The sequence below is a fragment of the Benincasa hispida genome, chromosome 11 (assembly GCF_009727055.1).
Source record: "Benincasa hispida cultivar B227 chromosome 11, ASM972705v1, whole genome shotgun sequence".
Classification (NCBI taxonomy): Eukaryota; Viridiplantae; Streptophyta; class Magnoliopsida; order Cucurbitales; family Cucurbitaceae; genus Benincasa; species Benincasa hispida.
The window spans coordinates 80,376,926-80,391,567 of NC_052359.1; the positions used below are offsets into that span (position 1 = coordinate 80,376,926).

General features: G+C 27.4%; 1 protein-coding gene across 1 annotated transcript; it reads right to left on the reverse strand.

The window, feature by feature from the left end:
* Positions 1-280: 280 nt before the first annotated feature.
* Positions 281-862, reverse strand: LOC120090890 (probable calcium-binding protein CML45). The gene has a single exon (XM_039048586.1). The coding sequence runs from the start codon at positions 860-862 to the stop codon at positions 281-283; it is 582 nt and encodes a 193-aa protein (XP_038904514.1).
* Positions 863-14,642: the final 13,780 nt, after the last annotated feature.

A 14,642-nucleotide genomic window follows, 5' to 3' on the forward strand; every position in this document is an offset into this window, starting at 1 on the left:
TGAACCTCTAATTTCGAAAACAAAATGGTGCAACATAAAAAAAATAAAAAGAAAAAATGTTGAACGAAGGTGAGAAAGTGAAGAGCAATAAATTTCTTACTATTAATATTATGTTAACATTGTTAGTATTCAACTTTTTAATCATATTATGTAAAATTTATATGATATAGTAGAAATATTGATTGATTCTTTACGTCGACATGGAACTCATTGATCATATGAAATCGCCAATGAAAATGTCAACACGTGAACCGAAGTTAAGACCATTCATACAAAAAATTCAAGATAAAGCAACTTCCATAAACTTTACAAACTCAGTGAAATCAATTTTACCATCATTATTGTGATCAAATCTGGCTATCATTCTTTTGCAATCATGGATGAAAATCCCATTATTAGATTGAAGCAGGCCAAGAACAATATGCAATTCCTCTGCATCAATGAACCCATCTCTGTTTCTATCAAACACATTAAATGTTTGCTTCAATTCTTCCAAGCTTGGTTCATTCTCTTCAAACATAGCTGTTAATTCCTCACCTCCAAAACACTCCCCAATTTCTTCATCACCATCATTTTTGCTGCAAAAAAGCTCTAATTTGTCCATTACAAATCTCACTTCTTCTCTGCTCATTAAGCAATTCTTTTGTTGGGTGATGACCTGATCATCAGATTGTGAAGAACAATTACTTTGTGGCGAAGCCTTCTCTTTGGAGGGTGATTGAAAAAATGACAAAGGTACAGAAATCAGGTCATGTATTCTGTCTGCAAAGGTGAATAGAATTGGTAAGATGGATGTCCGATCGACGAACACGAGCGGCGTCGGGATGAGTTGCACGTTGACATCGGGTAGTCGGTTTTGCATTGTGATCAAATAGTACTCTAATCTAAAGAACATGGATATAGATTTTTGTTTGGACTGAATTAATGTGATGAAAGCGAAGTAATATATATGAGAATATTGGTCAGCTTTGGAGGTTGGTATTTTGAAACTTAATTACCAGCTTGTTGCTGAGGATATGTATACAAGAAGATGTGCAATTAAGATAGAATAATATTCAACGTGAGATGATATTCTTAGGAAACTTCAACACATTTTTCAGGTTTTTTTTTTTTTTTTTTCTTTTTAATTTATCATATTAAGAGAAGAAGATAATAAATAAAATAAAATAAAACAAGTGGGTCCTACTTGGCCTGCTTTTTTTTCTTTGTATTTCTTCTTTGTTGGGTTACCAACCAGTAGGGATTTCACATGACGGAAATTGTTTAGGTGTATGCACATTATTCAAAATGTCCATTCGAATCCTCTAAACTCCATTTATTGTTAAACTAAATAAAAATAAAGATTTTAAAATATAATAATATGAATATTTTCTTTTTCAAAATTTATAGAGCGAAACTACGATAACTAAATTTAGACTTTTAAGAAATATAAGAACTAAAATGAATTAATACTCTTCTTTTTTTTTTAATTATGTTAATACTAATTTGATGTCAATGGAAATAGTTAGGTCTTAATTATTTAGAATCTTTGATTGAAATATCGATAAATACTGATTTTAATGGATATTTTTGGAAAAAATTATAAAAATAAAAAAAACTCAAAAAAAAATTTAAATTATTAAATAGACATTTTATGATTTTTAAATAAATTAAGATGTCTATTATTTATAATATATATACATTAGTGACATTTTGTTACTTATTTTTCATGTTTCATGAGTTTTTCTATAATACAATGGAAATATTGATTCATCGTTCATGTTGATGTTGAATCCATGAAACGTAGAAATATCGATGAAAATATCAACATGTTGATGAAAATTTAATATTGTGGTCATATCCTTAAAGAGGAGAACAAATTTGACCATGTTTTAGTAATTTTGGCTTTTGATTGCTCTTTAATTTGAAAAGATGGTTTTCTGGATTATATTCTCCCCATCATTCATAAGGATGAGTTCAAAGTGTAGTTAGTTGAGTTGGTTGTTTTTGGTTTGTTTGCCTAAAAAAAAGACCGAAAAGATTTTTTAATGTTTTTCTAAGGTTTAAATATTATTGTGGTCCTTGTACTTTTGATTTTGGTTAAGTTTGGCTCCTCGAACTTTCAAAAGGTGACTATTTTAATGACCAAAATGGTCAATTTTTCAAAGTACGAAGATAAAGATGAAACAAAATTAAAAGTACAAAGACTAAAATGAACTTAAGTTAAAAGTATAGAAACTAAATGAATGTTGAGAAAGTATATGAATCAAAATAAACGAGATCTAAAATTATATCAAATTAGTATTTAACTTTTTTATTATTAGTTATTGAAGTTTTGTAAAGAGGAGTCAATGTGAAGTAGTTGACTTGACTATACATATTGTGAGTTACATTGCACGAGTTTTGTTAATTACCCGAGCTAACACCAATTAAGCTAATTAAATTAAGACTTGAGAATTCTTTAAACAAAATAAATAAGACTTGAGAAACACACACGCCTTAATTATTTTTAGGTCATATAAAGTTATGCATTTGGATAATTTAAACATGTAAATCAAAATCGTTTTAAATTAGTAGTCAAAATATTAGAGCTTTCAATGAATTTTCATAATATTTTTAACTATTGTAGTGAGACTTTGGGACACCATCGTCACTAAGATATAAATCACAATATTTGGTTAGATTTTGATGAATCAAAGATGGGGTCAAATTTAACCAAATAAAATATGTAATAGTCAGATTTGATTTCTTAAACCAAGTGATACACATAACAATTGGAAAAAGTATATGATAAAAAAATAATAATAATTGGAATAGTAGAATTAAATACACTTAGTATTGTATGAAATGAGAAATATCCAGCAATGTTTACATTAAGAGAATGATGGTAGAACTAAAATAATTGAGTTTAGTGGGGAATGTGTCACTTTTGACACATGCAAAGAAACTACCAAATGAAAGGAGTTTCTTAGAAATGAGGATTTTTCTTTTTCTATGGGCATGGGCAAGTAGTACATTACTTTAATTCAAACTCTTCTTCTTTCTTTCTTTCTTTCAGCTTTTAAGCATTTTCCTAAACATTCCCTCATGTAAAATCCATATATGTGTTTATATACCGGATAAAATAAACTAATATTTTCTTTGTAAAAATTGTTTAAAAGAAAAATATTTATGTGTTTAGCAACTCTTTCTCAAAAATATTTTTTGTATACAAGTTTGTTTCGTTTGTTATATACTAAAAATATTTTTATTATTGTTAAATTATTGTAAATGATAAATATAATGTACTATGAACTAATAATTTAAACTGATGGACGAGAAGTTGGTCATTACTGGAGTTGGTAGAGGTGATCGGCGGAATAGCTCACCAATGGTAGCTGTCGGAGTTGGCCGTTGACGGAGTCGAAGTTAGTTAGCAACGGTGGGAGTGGTGGATGAAATTGGCCGGTAATGGTGGTGGTTGGAATGGTGTCATCATTGGTAGCCGCCAAAGTTGGCCAGTAGTCGTGGTGATTGCTGGCGATGATAACTACGACAACATAATGGAAATAAGGTTCATGACTTTTTGGGTGTTTTGGTAATTTAAATAATTATACATATTAGAGAGAGATTAACCTTTAAACATTTAAAAGTCGTTTTTTTAAAAGTTGATTTCAAGTTTTATCCTATATCAACTTATTTCCTAAATTCATATTTTCAAAACTTATTTTGGATGCTTACCAAACACTTGATTTTTTTTTCAAAATGACTTATTTTTTAAATTAAACATTTGAAAATGTATTTCAAACACGTCGTTAGTTATTCTTAGTTTGACAAAATAAGCATAATTCAATTGACAAAGTACTTGTATTATTAACCTGAAAGTCATAGGTTCAATTTTCCAACTCTACATGTGGTAGGAAAAAAGTTCTTTTTTGTAGCACTTTATTTTTTATATTTGAATGTTTCTATTTATTCATTAACATTTCAAAAGTGACATATTTGGTCCATCAGATTTTAATTTGATGAAGTTTGAAATTAAATCTTAATGGATATAAAAATAGAAAATTAAACTTTTAGCCCTAGAACTTTGGTATTTGAGTTTTCAAACTTGGCATTATAACTTTTTGAGTATTTTTCAAAATTCATCAGGAAAACAGATGCATATAGATTTCAGAGGCCTCTGTTGCAACAAAACATAACATTTTATTAAATTTATGGCTAATTAATAATTAATTTGCACCTCTCTCCAAAAATGAATATGTGTCCCTAAATTAAATTTCAAAGACAAACAATTTAGTTTTGATCTGGTGACATAAGTATAGTTTAACTGAGACATTAAAAAAAATAATATTCAAAAAAAAAATTGATCAATTCTAAAAGAGTATTTATAATGAGTAGTGCTTTAAGGCTAATAATAAATATATAACAACATTTTTAAAAAATTATAAATATAGAAAAATTTATTAGTGATAAACTCTATCGTTGATCCACTCCTATTAGTGATATAATCTATCCTTGATAGATTTTGAATTTTGTATCTAAATTTCACTACATATACAATTTTTTTATATTATTATATAGGTTTAAATGCTACTTTATTCTATATACTTTCGGTTTTAGTTCATTTTGATCCTTATACTTTCAACATATTCATTTTGGTTTCTATCCTTTTAATTTTAGTTCATTTTGGTCCCTATACTTAAAAAATGTACATCTTAGTCCTTGTAATTTTAACTTCGGTTAATTTTGGTCCTTATACTTTTAAAAAGTTGTCATTTTGGTCCATTCATTTTCACTTTTAAATGATAAAAATGGTCACTTTTTTAAAGTTTAAGGACCAAAATTAACCAAAGTTGAGAGTACAATGACCAAAATGAACATTTTTAAAGTATAAGGACTAAAATGAATCAAAGTTGAAAGTATAGGAACCAGAATAAAAATTTCGAAAGTTAAAGGACCAAAATGAACAAAAACCAATATAAAAACCAAAGTAGTCTTTAGATCTATTATATATGTATACCAAAATTTTGTGCCTAATTGCTATATTTGTCTAGGATATGCCCATTCAAAAACGATAGTTAAGGCCAAGATGAAATGATAAGTTGGCCCAAAAGCCAGTTTAGCTCAAGTCTATTAAAATTAACAGAAATTGAGTTGGGCTAAGAGTAGGAGTTGGTTCCAATGCCTAATTTAACTTAAGCCCATTAAGAAAAAGTTGGGTGGCTTGGACCAAGCAAAGCCAAGTCTAAAGATTGAGCCCAAAAGCAATTGAGCCTAGCCCCACATAAAGTTTTGTGGGAAAATAAATTATAAAAGCAACCGGACAAATGACCAAAATAGAATGATATTTTAGAAAAATGATCAAATAAATTTTCTTTGAAAAAATGGCCAAACGGCCAAATGAGATACTATTTAAGATTTAGCAATTAACAAAAATACTCCTACTATCAAATTCCTATAAATATGGTATATTGCGAACCATTCTAACCACCTAAAATAAGATTTAATAAACTAAACCAGCCAAAATCTCCTAAATTTAAATTTTAAATATAAGTATTGTGGAACAAATAAGAAAAATAAGACAGCTTAAATCAAATAGTATATCAAACCTAATTTCTTAAAAAAATTAACATCTAAAATAATATCACTAAAAAAGTACAAAATCTAAAAATGGAAAACAAGAATAGTTATACTTTTATTTATTGATTTACACCAGCAAAATTATTGTTGAACATAATGTATATTTAATTATAATTTAATTCAAAATTTAAGCACATTCAAAATAGCTATCAAATGAAGTCGGTTCATACTAAGCCCGACAAATACCTTCCTACTCATAAAGAATTAAAATTTTCATCATATGTTATCACAAATACTAAAAGCAATTTCAATCTTCATTAATATGAGTCAGCAAATACGTATCTTGTATTAGCTACAATCTTCATCATATTTTGTTACCTTATACTAAAAATAATTTAAATCTCATACAAATACATTGTAATAGCTAAAAACTCCATCAAATCATGCAAATGAAAAGATTATATTCTAAAAAATCATCAACTAAACCATACGAATAATGTCTATACTCAAATATAAAGTCTTTTATGGGAATAGAATATTCTGAAAACAACTTTGCCAAAATCTAAATAACATCTTCTGTGCGAAGCACACTTTTGACCCGAGGTATCAACCGTGGACAAAAAAAGTACTTACTTATAGGACGTAGACTTCGGGCGCCGCCTCCTCCTTCTGCAAGGCTTTGGGGCTTCTCCGATGAGGCATGGATGTTTTTATGATCCATGTTTTGTAATTGTTGTTGTTGAGTCTGCAAACTTAGCCGTCCTCTGAGAAAGATGAAGTCGATATTGTTAGGAGATTAGGAAATTTGCCTCAAACACTAATATATAGATAGATAGATAGGAGTTTACTATCAAAAGTGAAAAAAGAGAAAATGTAAATATAATCTTTCTCTCTTATTATCACATTGGGCAGAAATACATTATATATATACATCCAATGAGAAAAGAGGAAAGCAGCAAACAATAAGAAAATATTAATAGAAATAACAAAAATCTGTTACAACTAATATCCCCCCTCAAATTGGACTGAAAGTATTAAACAAACCCAACTTGGATCTTATATCATAAAACAGTGGGAAAGGAAGAGCTTTAGTGAAACTATTAGCAAGTTGATGCATAGACCGAATAGCAGCAACTTAACAGAACCATCAACAACCTTATCTCGAACAAAATGACAGTTAAGCTCGATATGTTTAGTCCTCTCATGAAAAATAGGGTTGGTGGCAAGATGAATAGCAGCTTGATTATCACAATAGAGCAAAGATGGTTGATGAATAGGAATAAGAAGATCATGAAGAAGAGATTGGAGCCAAACAAGTTCACATATTGTGGAAGCAAGAGCTTGATATTCAGCCTCTGCAGAAGATCTTGAAACCACATTTTGCTTTTTAGACTTCCAAGAAACAAGAAAGCTGCCCAAAAAGATGCAATAACCTGTTGTAGACTTCCGTGTATCAGGGCAAGAGACCCAATCGGAATCAGCAAAAGCATGAAGTTGAAATGAATCAGCAGGGGAGATCAAAACACCTTAGCTAGAAGCTGACTTCAAGTAGCGTAAAAGATGATGAGCTGTAGATAAATGAGCTTTGCACGGTTTGACCACAAATTGACTAAGTTTATTAACTGCAAACACAATGTTTGGCCGAGAAATAGTCAAGTAAAGAAGTCGACCAATCAGTCTTCTATAGGGAGAAGGATCATCAAGGACTTCTTGGTCAGAGTGTCGAAGCTTAACAGTCGGATCCATAGGAAGATTGACCGGCTTAGCACCAAGAAGTCCAGCATCCTCTAGGATTTGGAGTGTATAATGTCATTGTGAAATAGAAATACCTTGAGATGAACGAGCAAGCTCAAGGCCCAGAAAATACTTCAATGACCCAAAGTCTTTAAGCTTAAACGCAACATGTAAAACCTGTTTAAGTTCATCAATATGCTTGACATTTGCACCAGTAGTGATAATGTCATCAACATACACCAATAAAGCAATAAATTTGAAACCAGAACCGTGAACAAACAAAGAGTAATCAACCTTAGACTGTTGAAATCCAAGAGAAACCAAAACATCAGAAAATTTTACAAACCACTACCTTGAAGCCTGCTTGAGACCATATATGGACTTCTTTAATCGACAAACAAGCTTTCCTTTGTGAGGAACTTTAGGTGTATAACCAAGTGAAAGGTCCATATATACTTCTTCAAACAAATCTCCATGAAGAAAAGCATTGTAAATATTTTTCTCGGAGATATAGAGATATATTTACTTAAAAAAAATCTAAAGATAAAAGATATATATAATATTTTTCTCGAAGATATAGAGATAAAGAAAATTAAACCTTAAATTTTTTTTAATTAATTAAAAGATAAATTTTAAGTTATCAAACATAATCAAATCTCAAATTTATTTGTAAATATCTTTTCAAACTACCTAAAAAAGCAGGTAATCAAATATATGTACAAAACATTTGTAGGGGTACATATGAAAAATTATGATGAGTGGTGTCAAATACAACAGTCATATTTCAGTAAATTTATAAAATGATCATATTTTAAAATCACACCCATAGCCATCTACCACAATTTTCCTGAATTGTAAAGAGAACCCACCTTCATTTGGAACCAAGGATGAAAGCTTGAAAAAACTCCATGAGGACTCTAAAGACCAAAATAACAAATCATTTTGAAGAACTAACTATTATTAAGACTTGTACACAAAATGAGTATAGAATAGTGTTTATTACTATCAACTTCAAAGTTAAAGATTCGATTTCCTTACCCCACATATTGTTTAAAGAAAAAAAAAACTTAACGATTGAAATAAACTCAATTTGTACCTCTAAATCTTGAATTCTATCATTTTAAATCCTAAACTAACTATATTTTTTTTAACCTTCAACTTTCTTAAGTATATCAAATTACACTTTTTTTTTTCTAGATTTCATTTAAGAAATATTGTGTGGGACTTAGAATTATTTCTATTTTATAACGTTGTTAGTGACTCAATTTAGACCTATTATTAAGATTATATATTAAAACGTTAATGCATAAAATCTTACACGTGTGTAGACTTTTTCAAATGTCAGATTAATAAAATTGACAATTAAAATTAATGCAATTTTCAAAGAAAAGCTTAACTTTGTTTGAGAAATTAAATTAATTCACATACAAGAGTTTTGAGTTATAATTGAGAAAATTATAAATCCCATGCAATATTCATCCAAAAAATCATAATGAATAGTTTTAAATTGATATATTTGCAATAATTTTAGGAATTCATTTTATAGAATTGTTAGTTCTCTATCTTACATTATATAACCTCAAAATTTTAAAAAAAAAAATTATAAATTGATATTTTCCTTTCTTCCTCTCTTATTATTATTTTCATTATTATTATTATTATTATTATGGTTGATGGATAAGGAAAGGAACAAAACGAAAAAGAAAAAGGTCATTCCATTAGCGTTGGATCCCAAGGCAAAAGTCGAGGCAAATGAACCCCACGTGTGGCTGTGTCAAACACGTGTGATCAGGTAATAGGCTCCAACTCAAAACTCAAATTCTTTCTTTTTTTGGAGAAAAGAATATAATAGGTTGCCTGTATTATTATATTACTTTCGGGAAAAGAATGAAAAAAAGTAGAATAAGTGGACCTTTTTAATTTATCCTCCCAAAATTTTTAAGCTTACTTGATTGGCAACCTTTTCTCTTCTTTTTCTTTTTTTTTTTTTTGTGTGTTTTTAAATTCATTAGATAGAAAATATTTGTTTTGGAAGAAAATACATATTTTATTTATGAAAATTATTTTCGGATTTTATATTTCAAATAATGTAAATTTTTTTTTTAATTTTTAGTGTAACTAGATTTTCAATTTTAAATATTAAAATGCAGATTATATCAAGTAAGAATAAAAAAAAATTTAAAAATACAGTATATCAGATTATAAACTCAATAAATTTTTTTTATTATTAAAGTATGTATTATGTAATGTATTACAAATTATATAATTTTATAGAATAATTATATAATTGGTTCACATAAAAATATCATAAATTAATTAATAATAGTTTGTAGTCATAATAAAAATTAGTTTTATGACTTATAAATATAATATGAAACACATTTAAACAATTCTTTAAATTAGAATTTAATTTCTAGATATACAACCAAACACATATTTCAAATATAGAATTACGAATTTTCTTACCAAATATGTCTTTACTTTCTACTATTCAATTTTTGTAGTGTCAGGGTGTGGAGCTGACACATATACTTTATTTAATAGCTAGGAAAACGTGCATGTAATTGTCAATTTTGCCCTTGCCGTTAGTTAATCAAGTTTTCTCTCTAATTTTGTAGCTGATATAATTAGTAATGATATTTAAGTTAGAGGTTCTCCACAATTGTTGTATTAAAAAAATCACTCTCTTTTGGAGTTAGGATTTTAAATATTGTTATTTGCGAAAAGTTTAGTTATGAATTTTTTTATCAATTAATTAGATGTATCTATAGAGTTAGATTATAATATGATTTGTCTTTTGTGTTCAATAATTATTTATGAGAATAATAGTCTTCTAATTTGGTTGTTATTTAGATCAATCTTAGATTTAAATCAATTACAATATTTATGATTTGTGTATTTTATTATTTAGTAAATTGGATTTAATATTAAAAAAAATATTGTGTTTTGCCATTTTTACATTAATATTTCTTTTTTGACATTTTTCAAAATAAGCAAATAAATGTTATTCATTGATCTTGTTAATCCTTATTATTATGGTAGTACACACATCTTTTATTCAGTATTAGATAAATTATATGAGTATTGTTTAATTTGAAAATATCAATTTGGACTCTTATACTTATCAATATATATGACCTTGAACTTTTAATTTTACTCTAAACTTAAAATGACCATTGATTCAATTTTCACTAATTCACTTAATAATTTTCATAAAAAAATTCAAAAAAACATAATTTTTTTTGTAAACTCATTGATCCAATAAAAAAAAGGGAACAAAATAAGTTTAAACAATGGACAGATTAGATGGAAAATTGAATAAAGTTGTCAAAGTTCATAAATTAACTTTAAAATTTAAGGTTAAAATGTGACAAATTTAAAAGCTCAAATTTGGGTTCTTCTCTTTTTATTTGATGAGTCACACGTTATTTTTATCGTTGTTTTCTTAATATAATCACATGTTATTCTTAAATTCATGATAGAAAATGGTTGAATAAGAAATTTTGACCAAAAACAAGTTGTCAAATCATTTCTTTAATTAATGATGAAATTATAAATGATCAAATTTGAAATTAATTAAATGTTCTAAATTGAAATTGAAAACAAAAGTTGACAGATCCAGATGATGCCATATGTTTACATCTTTGATTATTTGATTGAATAAACTAATTTGGTCTTATTATTTGGAATCAAGATTAAATTAAGTTTACGTTTACTAATCTATAATGAAAATTGTTGTAATTGTAATGAGATTTCATTGATAAATCAATCGTAACAGGGCTCAATCTAAAAATGTAATTGGATTTTTTTTAATCATGTTTGCCTAAAATTATTAATGTCATATTTATTTTACCGTTATCATTGGAGACTAATGGGAATGGTAATGGTATAGGTAATAGTAAATGTGACAAATTTATACTTCTTATACTATTACAATAACAATAATGGTAATAGTAATGGTAAATGTGATGGGTCCCACAAAATTTTCAAACACAATCTGATTGAGTACCCTCTAATTCTCCATTCCTCAATTAGATTGTACTTTTTTATTACAAATTTGGAGGTGGGTCTGACAGTTCATTATAATTGCGGAACATAGGTAAAGAAAAACAAACATAATCAGACGAGACCCACTTTTTATATTATCATTGATGGATTACATTTCACCTAAGATAAACGTGGCCTAAGTCCAAAAAAAGGGTTAATAAAGGAGTTCCTTTGAGTTCAGAAATTGAAAAAATTAAAGATCGTAGAAAACCTAAAATCTAAAGAGAATTATCTCCATTGTCAAAATTCTCTAAGCTTCTGACTGATCAGTCATACATACATTCTTCAAATCAAGCATACGCATTCGATAGAGAGATTCAACTACAACTACGTAAACTCAAATTTAAATCTACGAAATACATCTCTAAACCTTAGGTGAACAATAACCCTTTTTTTTTTTTTTGAAACTTGATAGCCAATATATTGAGGTAGTATTAAATTTATAAATTAAAAGAAAGAGAATAAAAAAATCATACTCGTATGGTATTTATTATAAATTTTCCAAAAAAAATAGCCATCGTGATGTTGTGATGGTGCTTGAAAATTTTCCCTAGTGCTTGCTAGGGTGTTAAGGGTGGGCCCCGGCTCACGTGACTTGTTGGGAAAAAAACAAGCTGACTTGGATTCAGTGGGCTTTATCGTCTTTTTCACACCTACATATCTTCACCCGCAGGTTACTATTTTTTTTATTTGCAACTTGTAACCCCTTAACTTTTTTTAATATTGCAATTTGCATCTGCCAAAACAAACTCCCCAAAAGGTCGGAGATTATTTCGAGCTTTTTTCTTTTTTCTTTTTGTTTAATTTTATTTTTATAAAAAATTCCTAAGTAATTCAACATTTATGATTGTATCTAATCTAAATGTAATATGTACCAACTTTAGGTTTTAAAATTTTTTACTAAAATTGTATCGATTTAAACTTTAAATTTTATTTATTGATTTAAACTTAAAACTTTCTATATAAATTTAAATCCTAAATTTTCATTTATACAAATAAAACATAATAGAAGATTTAAATTAATACAAACTTCAAGATTTATATTAATACATTTATTAAAATTTAGGATTTAAATTGATATTAATTTAAGGTTTAAATGATACTATTATTAGTTGTTTAGATCGATACACTTCCAAAATTTAAGGATGTAAATTGATATTTACCCTTAAAAATATTAGATATGTATTTAAGTTTCTAATCTCTATTATATTAAAAAAAATTTAATATTAATAGATCTATTAAATATAGGATTAATTTTTGTGTTCGTTAGGAAAAAAGTTAAATATATCAAAAATCTATTATACAATAAATTGGAAAATTTTAAATGTATTAGTATTAGATACAAAATGAAAAAATTTATAACTTATAAAATAATTTTTAAAGTTTAAAAAACGGTAATTTTTTTAAGGAAAATTTTCATAGATAGAAAAAATGTCAAACTATTTACAGAAATAGTTAAAAAAAAAATACTGATAGACTTCTATCGCATGTATCACATAGTATAATTATAGATTTCTATTAGTTTTTATCATAGATATTGGTAGACACCTATCCGCCTCTATCAAAGAAATTAAATTTTACTATTTTGTGTAAAATTTTTTCCTTATTTTATTTTTTTTAATTTTTGGAAGTCTCTTTTTTATTGTTTATATTCCAACCGAGCATCTTTACTCTCTCTATATATATTAATTCGAGAAAGCATCCTAGAGATTCTAGCATTTGAAGATGTATCAACATTTTATTTTAAGATGCCTATGTATGGGTTAATCAGAAGAATTTTTTTATCTTTAAGATTCTTATCACGTTTTGCCTTATTTATTTATTTATTTAAAATTCTTTTAGTCGATTCTCTTATTTCTCTTATTTTTTTAATTGTTATTAGAATATAGTTTCAATATATTAATACATTAATATATTATAATAGACTAGGCTAAATAATATACAAAATGGTTTATAAATTTGTAGCCACTTCTCAATTTCTCTTAATGTATTAAAATCTTTAATTTAATTATTTTTCATTAATAGAAACTATATTATTAAAAATGGTTTACAAAAGTTGATGCATCCTTCAATTATTATTTTATGGACATAATTCTGGATAAAAAGAACATGCTGCTTAGATGGCGTTTGATCCACAAAGCTTAATTAACTTGTAAAAAATATTGACTTTTCTATCCAATTTATTATTTTTAAGTGGCAAATTTAAATGGCATGTCACGTATTTTACGTATATTAATCAGTGATATAATCACATATTAATTTGGTATTAACAAATTTTGACAAACTTTTTTTAGAAGTCATTTGATACAATATTACATGAAATTGTATTGTGAATATCTTAGTTTGATATATATATGTGTCTGTGTGTATATATATATATGCATATATATTTTGCTTCAACACTGTTTCTATTACATTTTAGTTGTTATGAGTCAATTTGGACCTAACTGGATAGGTTGAGCACCAAATTAGAGAAGGTCAAGAGAGAAAAAGGCTTGAAGTAAAGATAGGCAACTAAGGTTTACTAGTAGTCGGGTCTTGTTAACCATACGCCCTACCTAGAACCAAAGAAAGTTAAACTATGACCCAAAATCTCATTTAACACCCAAGATAGGTCCTAATACGTCTTCGGCATAGAAAATGTCCTTCGAGCCTGGTTCAATCTCATTCAATCTAATTCGAAAAAAGAATCTAGGTCAAACACGAATACACGAAACATTATGAGTCCAACCTTATTTCCAAATCCCAAACTTGTTGCACCATTTTATTTCATTTCCTAACTTAGAAATTAGAGTATGTATAACAAGCACAATATTAGTGTACAAATGTTTGTTGTTTTACGGGTCACATCTTCTTGAAAATTTAGTTGAACGCATATGCATGCAAACTAGGAAAATTTATTAGACTATATTTGCACATCAACATTTTTGACGTTGTTTGTGAGAAAGTGAGAGTGGTCTATTGAAATAAACGTCAAAATCGAGAATGAGTAAGAGAACAAGAGCAACTTGAATTGCATTCTAGACATAGACGACTCTAGCTAGGATTGGTGCCAAAGAAGGTCGGAACCAATAATACATTGTCTACAATTCGTTGGAATGAGTATATTGGCATCCATAATGTTCCTACAACAACTTCAAAAATGTCATTTCTTCTAGTAGTAATAATATTCTACCTTCTAATTCTTATCATTCTACTTTTTATTACTAATACTTGATTTTTCTCTTCATAATCAACTCTATCTTTATTCTTATTCACTATTAAAATTAACCAAAATTGTAGGTTCCACACATCTCTAAAAATTTCAGTGTCCTATTACA

Bases quoted from the DNA above. Each gene is read 5' to 3' on its own strand.
- LOC120090890 (XM_039048586.1), bottom strand. From the start codon at position 862: ATGCAAAACCGACTACCCGATGTCAACGTGCAACTCATCCCGACGCCG.